Here is a 9713-nt window from a genome sequence, read left to right as displayed (position 1 = left end):
TGATTCATAGTAAATGACCCATACCCATTCAGCGCCAATTATTTTACTTTTGATTACCTGCACTCAAACCGTTGTTCACTGCATAACAATAATTATTTGTGCTTTGATAACTTAAGATTTTACCAAATGTATCTAATTTTTTTTGGGCTCACGAACTTTTCTACACTCGTGCATATTCAAAACCTGAGGGATGGGGTGACCTAACCGCATCTTTTTTGTTTGTTATATAATATAATATAATATAATATAATATATTCGCATACAAATAATCCATAATCCCTATGTTGAATAAATGAACAAGATATCTGTGAACCAATGCTCACTAGTGATACCCCCGCTCTGATGTGAATATGCAAAATAAGCAAAGTCGACATTTAACAGAAAGCTGGCATCCGATTGGTACAGAAATATATCCCATAATATGGCATGCCTAAACAAATAGTGTGTTAAAATTTCAAGCATCTGCGATTAATAGTTGCTGAGAAATCTTTGACGGAAATTTGTTTGAAAATTTTGGCTAAAAATAAACAAAGTCTTCATTTAACACGAAGTTGACGCCCGATTGGTACAAAAATATATCCCACGATATGGCATGTCTATACAAATATTGTGTAAAAATTTCAAGCATCTGCGATAAATAGTTGCTGAGAAATCTTTGACGAAAATTTGTTTGAAAAATTTGGCTAAAAATAAGCAAAGTCGTCATTTAACAGGAAGTTGAGGTCCGATTGATACAAAAATATATCCCACAATATGACATGCCAAAACAAATAGTGTGTTAAAATTTCAAGCATCTGCGATTAATAGTTGCTGAGAAATCTTTGACGGAAATTTGTTTGAAAATTTTGGCTAAAAATAAGCAAAGTCGTCATTTAACAGGAAGTTGAGGTCCGATTGATACAAAAATATATCCCACAATATGACATGCCAAAACAAATAGTGTGTTAAAATTTCAAGCATCTGCGATTAATAGTTGCTGAGAAATCTTTGACGGAAATTTGTTTGAAAATTTTGGCTAAAAATAAACAAAGTCTTCTTTGACACGAAGTTGACACCCGATTGGTACAAAAATATATCCCACGATATGTCATGCCTATACAAATATTTTATAAAAATTTCAAGCATCTGCGATAAATAGTTGCTGAGAAATTTTTGACGAAAATTTGTTTGAAAAATTTGGCTAAAAATAAGCAAAGTCGTCATTTAACAGGAAGTTGACGTCCGATTAATACAAAAATATATCCCACAATATGGCATGCCAAAACAAATAGTGTGTTTAAATTTTAAGCATCTGCGATAAATAGTTGCTGAGATAAATGCGACAGAAATTTTTGTTACGGACGGACAGACAGACGGACGGACAGACAGACACACAAGGGTAAAACAGTATACCCCCTCTCCTTCGGAGCGGGGGTATAAATATTACACATACCCGTACGTGTTACACATAATAATCTATTCAATTCAATTAAAATGTAATTAAAACATCAAATTTTATTAAAAACACATTTATACTATGACAGCAACATACATACATGTAAATGTCTTGTTTTGGGTTTTTTTCCTTTCGATAATTTGCTACATGTACATGTACATGTTTATCTGATTTTATATTGACAGACTTCTTTCTGTGTTATTTAAAACAAATGTCAAAACTAATATGTTAGAACCAGTTCAAAGATATCGTTTATCAGTTCGGCACGAGCTTATCTTGTCGAAAGGCACATTGTGATTTCCTCAGCGTAATTGTTTTCAAACAGTTAATTTTACAGGAAACATAATTCTAAGATATCGTGGAAATTCCCGCCAAACAAGCTGACGTGAAGTCCGGAGGGTAATCGATTTGTACCCGCCTTCCTCCGTGTGCCCACCCACCCCCCCCGAGCTGCAACATGTCTCTCCACAGCCGCCTGATGGCTTTCCCACGTGGTCAGGATGAAATCCAAAGCTATCAAGAGATCGCAGGGATTGTTTGAGCATCTTTTCTTCTGTTTAAACACCAGCGGACAAATGACAACCGCTTTGCTAACAAATAACTTCCAGGGACGTCACTCGATCGGCCCGTAATTGAAAAATCAAAGATAAAACAAGTAATCGTTGAAGATAAGACTGGCCATTAATCAAAGTAAATTATTGATAAGTTTTTTTCAAGATCCCGGGATTCCAATGGACAATATTTACAGAAAACGCAGGTGCACATTGTTTTGTTCCTGCGGATCCTTAATGAGTAAAGTTCTATCGTCAGAATAGTGATTGGGTGTAAGTGCGATCAGCTAATCATCTTCTGTGTGTATTCATTTAACTGTATTGGTAATCAAAAGGAAAATATCGAACCCTGTACCTTAGTGTATATTATAAACACAGGAGACTTCATGGAGTTCCTATACACGTCTTCATGTTGTTCTATCTATTTTTATTTCCTGTACTCCTGTCTACAACAGATGTTAGAGGATCTAGCGAGCTCTCTCTGATTCTGTGAATCACAGGAAAAGTTTTACTTACATTGAACCGGCTCCTTATTTAAACAGAATAAACTGTTTATAAGATATGCCAACATTTCAATTGTTGTAATATATACTCGCGGTGTTTTTTTCAACAACTCCCATCTTGAGTGTGAACTGCCCAGAGTGCACGCTGTGGGATTGTTGTACCAGTGTTTTCATCTGTGATTGGTATGTTAGTATATGCTGAGAGACGTCTATTGACAATATTCGTGTTAATATGCATCGGGCATCTGCTGGGGATCCACGGGCTTCCGCGTCATTGGTAGAGAACCATCCATCCATCAATTCGCGTAACTCGTATTACTCCACTGTGGCAGCGAGTCATGTATGATAACTGTGTCTTGTTAGTATCGGATGCTTCGCTTCACTAGACTTCATTTAATTAAATGGATAACTTTAGACGGTCAATCTTTGCTCCCAAAACGTCCATCATACCTATTCCGCAGTCCAGGCGGAACGAGAACAAAATTGTGCTCAATGTCGGAGGAGTCAGGTTCGAAACCTACAAAACGACGTTAAAGAGCATCCCTGACACCCGACTGTCATGGCTGTCCGACTCCACCGGAAACACCCCGGAGTTCGACCCGGTATCCGGAGAATTCTTCTTCGACAGGCATTCCGGCATGTTCCACATGATCTTAAACTATTACCGCACGGGGAAGCTGCATATTCCTATGGACGTATGCGGCCCTGCATTCGAGGAGGAACTAGCTTATTGGGGCCTGGACGAGAACCAGATAGAACCATGCTGCTGGAACACGTACCGGGCCCATAGAGACGCCCAGCAGACCCTGGCGGAGTTCGAGGGCCACGACCCAGAGGGCGAAAGTGACGACGAGGAGGAATCGGCAATGAGGGAGAGGTTCGGTATCTCCGAGGACTTCGTGGAGGTCAAGAAGTCAACCTGGGAGAGGTGGAAAATCCGGATCTGGAATATCGTGGACGCACCAAGGACAAACCTACTGTCACGTGTAAGTAGGGCATCTATAATCAAACTAGGTTCAGTAATAATTTTTATTGCATTAGGCTACGTGACATGGTTGAATACTCTCTACAATTTAGGTGATTGTTGTTGATGTAACGTCCGTTTTCTTAAATTTTTAAAGTAGCTTTTGTCAATTTGGGTTGGTTGAATATTCTCCGTAATAAGAGGGACAAGGTAATTATGTAGTGTCTATCTTCTAAATTCTTCCAAGCTTTCATCTGTCTTGATACGTTCATTACACTTAATTCTATATAGAAATGCATGTAAATTGATATTAAATGAAAGATAATTTCTAATGTATCTTTTAATGCCTTTTAATGTCTTTGGATTTTGTAAATGATACTTAAGCGGTTTATTTGTTTTAGAAGAACTAATTGTGGCTTTCTTTACATCAGCATGAAATGGTTGCACGTAAGATCTCAATATTATTACTATTAGAAGGAAATGATAATTGCGCGATGCTCGTTAGACAAAAAAAAACAACTAATGGAATTCTTACAAACTCAAAAATTAATACATGATAATTTCTAATGTCCAATTCTGTGACCTTATTACTGTGGGGTATTACCGTAAGAACTGTAGCTAACTTTGTGAACACGTTATAGTTACCCTTAATGTTCTCATAGCAACCAAACGTATCAGAATATAGTTGATAACTTTTGAAGTTTAGTCTCAATACTGAATAATCACAGCCATTTTGCTCTCATCCTATTCCAAAGGTTCCATCATTAACCCGTTTATTAATGAGCTGGAGCTCTTTTTGTGGCGCATACTTTTGTAATGCAAAGCTTTTTGTTCATTATGTAGCTAACAAATAAAGATGTCAGGGTTTTTTGGAAGATCTACCAATTATGTGAATGTAATACATGTATTAATCCTAATGATTTGTTTATGTGACGAGGTCAACGGCTCAAAAGCCAATTTGGCTACTTCACATCCCTGGCATCTTAATTTCATAGTATGTTTACAATTAATTTTATTCTTTTATAATTTTCAGATATTTGCCATCGTGTCTGTGTTCTTCATCATTTTGTCCATTGCATCGTTTTGTCTTGAAACTCACTCCAAGTTCCGCTACGATATTTCCGGTAACAGTTCCGGAGATCCCCGGACGATCGTAGAGCAGGTCCGGAACACCCGTCCCCATGTCCTGTTTCAGGTTCTGGAGTATATGTGTATGGTATTCTTTACATTTGAAGTGACCGTCCGATTTATATCTTGTCCAAACAAATCAAAGTTCATCAAAGACTTCTACAACTGGATTGAGCTGTTTTCTGTGATTCCATTTTACACTCTTATCATCGCGAATTGCATATCACCTGCCTTTATAACCACAGATATAGGAATTTTCATAAATGCCATGCGTTTCATTCGGATTTTCCGTATTCTTAAACTGACACGTTATTTCAGCAGCCTTAAAGTCATTGGACATACAATAAGAGCAAGTGCCAAAGAGTTGCTCCTATTGTTCCTGGTTCTCATCATTGGAGTTCTAATTTTCGGAGTGTTAATCTACTTCGCAGAACAAATCCAAGAGGACACCCAGAATGACTTTTCAGACATTCCAATCAGTTTTTACTGGGCCGTGGAGACCATGACCACGCTTGGTTACGGTGATATCGTGCCGAGAACTATGAGCGGCTACATCATTGGATGCGCGTGCGCGGTTTGTGGTCTCTTGATGCTATCTCTTCCGGTCCCCATCATTGTGAGCAATTTTACACTATATTACACCCATGCACAGGCCAAAATGAAATTGCCAAAGAAAAATAAGAATATTCTTGTCGGCGCCGCCAATGCTTTAAAAGAGAGTTCGTTTGGGACAGTGACCCCGGTGGATAGTAACGGGTCTGCAGGAGGGGAGTGTAGTAAAGAGTCCAGGCGGAACAGTAACGACAGTGCCCTGGGCAGCTGCAATAGTACGGGTAACTTCATTTTTTCCTCCCACCTTTACCCGCCTGTCCTGCTGGCTGAGTACTGTATGTTTGTAACAAATAGAGGATATTCAAACATTCCTCATGCATGTGACTTTTCAAACTTATGTTCTAATTACATGTCTCTGTAACTAATTTTAATTGCATGATAACTTTCTACTCCTTCATGATTTGATAACAGAGTGTATAGTATACTAAGTGTAGTTTTCCTACTTCTAGAATCTCCTCCAAGTATGAAAGAGCAAGTTGGTATTAGTGTTATATTTACAAACGAAACCCCGCCCGGAAATACGTCACCTGCCAGTTCCGGGTCCCCGGGACAAAAAAGGAAACTGTCCGATATCAAGGAAATACCGGGGCGGCGCTGTAGTAGTCTGGAGGCCCCGTCCCCGAACATTCACAGACTGAACCGTTCTGGTAAGCTTTTTTATCAACGGCGAATTGGCACTTCCATGGCATTGATTGCACAGGATGGGTAACTGTGCATTTGAGAATACAAATATACAGAATGACGGGTTGATAAATTGCATGTAGGGTTTTTAGTTTGTTTGATGGTTTTTTTCTCTTAACTTCTTAAACACGTACATTGAATTCAAACGGATGTCATGAAAAGGAATGGTTCTTGGTTAATTTGATTTAATTTGAAATGAGCCAAACGTCTTACTTAGTTCATATGAAATCTGGATAAGCATAATGTTTTACAACTATAGAGGATTTTTACTGCTTCTGGGTTGTGAGTTACTTTGGAAAAAAATATTTTCGTGGTGGTCTTGTCTAACACATAGGATCTTTATTGGCCATTATCCCGTTATTTCTTTAATCAATCTTTTACAACTAGCTCCCTTGGTTCAAGCTTCTTTGACACAAAATAAGACCTTGTTTGGATTCCTGTCAGCATTCTGAAGCAGGAAGAGAAACAGTTTACGGCAGTCGTTGAGTGATCAGAGACGGTTGACGGCAAGCAGGGGAGAATTAAAACAAACAACATCCCCTTTTATATCACCAAAAAACGAACATTCATTAAATAAACCCAAGACATGTATACACTCTGTGCATTTTCATGCCTACAGTGTACCTTAAAACTTTTAAAAACAAAATTCTTTTTCAAAGGCCGGGATTTTAGTAGATCAATTTGTTTTGTTAAAAATGAATTCAATCTGTATTTGAAAAATGTAACTCCTAAACAAAGTATTATTATTATTGTATTAAAGAAAATTATCTAAATTCGATTCGCGATTCCACCATATGAAATATCAAGAAAGCAGATTTTGTTTATATTATATTGTCCACTTTCAAAATAAAAGGGTTTTGAGTAAATTATTACGCATAGAAATAAACCGAAATCCCTTGTTTTTGTGACGAAATAAACCCTATAGTTTAATGATAATTAGGTCGTTTTGTAAAACGACTTTCCAGTCGGCTAGCAATGTTTGGACGCAGAATGAAGTAAATAAAGACAAGAGTGCCTTATATGGTTTTGTAAATAAATTATCGTAAAAGTGGATGGTAGTAAACAACTTCCCTACTGCGTTTTGTCTGAAAACAATTCACAAAAAGAGATTCTTTACGGAATTCGCTGTTAAGAGAGTCGAAAACAAGCGCCAGCATATTGTAGACAGGGACTGTCTCGTAAAAAACAAAAATAAAACCAATTTTTACAGGAATGGCTTAGTTCCTTTACTGAACCTTTGTTCATAATTTCCTTCTTGTCCGGAATGCTGCTAGCTTGAGGGTTATAATATACGACTTGATTTTAACGACCAAAAGCATCAAATTTAATCACTGAAATGATTCGTGAAAATCGTCAAGTCCACTCATTTTGCCAGCTCCAGTAAATAACTGAATAACACTCAATAAATTACATTAAGTAAGCACGTGAGGGGATTTCTCGTCCTAATCGAACACGTTTCGGCGGGTTAGCTGTCTTTGTAATAGAAATACACCATGTGGTATTATGTTTGAAGAAACGATGAAACTCTTTTGCTGGAGATTGTAACATTCAATGTTCATTTGATTATTTCATTTTCTTTCCACTGTTGTGATAATTGTGACACGCTATAAAAATTTGTTCTGAATTGTTTCTTGTAAAACATGTTTCTTTCAGTTGTCGATTCGTTTATTCTCTATCGGTAAATACTTTGCGAACACGCAACGCTAAATAGTACGTAGTTATAAAATCGTAATGTCTACAATTTTCTGCCAAAGCTAATAGCCGAAACTTTATTTTTATTCTCAATTTTTTCCACCTTTGAATTATCCAAAATATATTACCAGTACTTATTTGATTTTTTTGATATTGTGAAACACCTCCTGGCCTATTTTTTACGGATAGGTAAAGATTAATGGCAGACATACCGGTATTAGCGATCGAACATCCGTTTTTGTTAAGACAGAGCATAAAACAATAGTTTTATTTGAGTGAGATAGATAGCATTGAATATTTCTGCAAGGTGTTGCGATGGGTGCAATCCCGCCCTGTCATAACTCGCTAACGAAATTCATTAACTGAATTATTGGGATTGTTTATGTGAGCAACCAGTTCGTCCCTAAAACAAATGCCTATCTTTTACATTATGTCTTAAACTCCAGGATATTTCGATTTATTTTTTAAAAAGTGAAACATCCGTCTCGTGACGTCACACAAAGCCTATTTTTATGAAATTCTATTTTCTTTCAATAGAAATAGCAAACAAGATTAAAGATGAGATATATGTTGATATATCATCGAAGAAAATATATATTTAGGAGATTCACTGGTTCGTTACCGGTATTAATCATAAATAGTTCTGTAACTTGTTCGTGGGTGATAGAATTCCTCCTTGCGCAAATTAGAGCCCTATAACTTTCATCAAGCTCGTATGTATGATTATCTTGAAACAATATGTTCTCAAGAGCTATAAACAATAGAGCGGCATTAATTTCTGAGTGCGATAAAGTGCATGTATATATATATACAGAACCGGTTCTCTCCTCAGAAACAACAGAATACTATTAGATGTTCTACAAAGCATTGGCTCTGTTGTATAGAATGGACAGAGATGAAAGCAGAGCCTGCTCAATCCCACTACACGTGTTTACAAAGAGAACCTAGCGCGAAAGCACATCGGGATTTGATTGTTTTTCAAGATGTCTTGCATTGGCCATTATCGGGGAATTCGGAAAGCATTTATAGGTGTTTCCGAAAAGTGTTTTCAGAGCTAATAATGCTTACAGATCGTTATTGTCCGAACTCTATGAAAGTTTTCATTTCAAACACGATTCTATTTCAAACGCAAAAAAATATCAATTTAAATATGACAACTTTTCATCTGACACTGGGAAAGTCAAGTACTTATAATGTCCTTTAATCTAAACAAAACTCAGCATGAATAATCTAAAATCCTGTATGCATACTCAATAGGCTTATGGGTTTTTTTATTGTATAATATCTAAATAGTTAGAATTTGGTGTTTAGTGATCTTACTTAATTTAGACTATTACATCCTATTAAGATGTGACATTTCACCGTGTAAAGTAATAATATTACATGTATAATATTTGACAGAACGTATTTGATTGAATTGATTCATGAATGGTATTGAACTGATGTTTCAGGAACTGGTTCCCTGCGATTGACACCTGCCAAGCGACGTTCCATCACCGTGTTTTGATTGGCGGGAGCCGCCATTGAAGGTCGTCGATTGGTGGAGTTTCAATCATTGGTCACGTGTCGGTGACAGGCGGAAGCGGGGGGACTGTGCTAAAGTACAAAGTTCACGTCATTTGAGGATCTTATTATCTCGGTGTGGAATCAATGACTGTCAATGTCCGAATCATCACTCCATTACTTTGTGACTCACGTGCTGGGTTTAATTCGCTGTCTGTGATATGAAGATGTCAATAAAGTGTGTATTAATCAATTTCACTGTGTTATGATTTCAAGAAACAAGTTGATGTCCCATTCTATATATATTGCCTATTTCTGACTTGTGTTTCTGGTATAAATATTAATATTTTGAATATTTTTAAAGAAGAATAACTCGAGTTATGTTGAAAAGTAATAAAAGAACCTACAATACTATGCCCCAAGAGTTAAATTTAAAAGAAATAACTAGCCTTTCATATGGTGAGCCTCAATATCTATAATACCATTTTATTTGTTCATGAATGCAAATAAGATTTAGTTAATAAATATCAAAATAGGAAAATAATTTACGAAGAAAATTCTGTTTTTAATTGTTTATTTTATTGGACACCTTGTAAATATATACAAATATTAATATAATGTCCTTCAGTATTTATTTACATACA

The 9713-nt window shown here is 36.6% G+C and overlaps 1 protein-coding gene across 2 annotated transcripts; it reads left to right on the top strand.

Moving 5' to 3' along the window:
- Positions 1–1270: 1270 nt before the first annotated feature.
- LOC105323214 (potassium voltage-gated channel protein Shaw) lies at positions 1271–9322 on the top strand. 2 transcript variants are annotated; one of them, XM_011422220.4, is made up of 4 exons: positions 1271–3475; positions 4487–5408; positions 5643–5840; positions 9018–9322. In XM_011422220.4, exons 1-4 carry the CDS (start codon positions 2891–2893, stop codon positions 9071–9073), a joined length of 1761 nt encoding a protein of 586 aa, XP_011420522.3. In that variant the 5' UTR covers positions 1271–2890; the 3' UTR covers positions 9074–9322. The 2 variants fall into 2 exon arrangements, with proteins under 2 accessions (XP_011420522.3, XP_011420521.3); XM_011422219.4 differs by having other exon boundaries at positions 1274–3475; positions 4487–5414.
- Positions 9323–9713: the final 391 nt, after the last annotated feature.

Source organism: Magallana gigas, chromosome 5 (genome assembly GCF_963853765.1).
Source record: "Magallana gigas chromosome 5, xbMagGiga1.1, whole genome shotgun sequence".
Classification (NCBI taxonomy): domain Eukaryota; kingdom Metazoa; phylum Mollusca; class Bivalvia; order Ostreida; family Ostreidae; genus Magallana; species Magallana gigas.
This window is presented reverse-complemented; position numbering and strand designations above follow the sequence as displayed.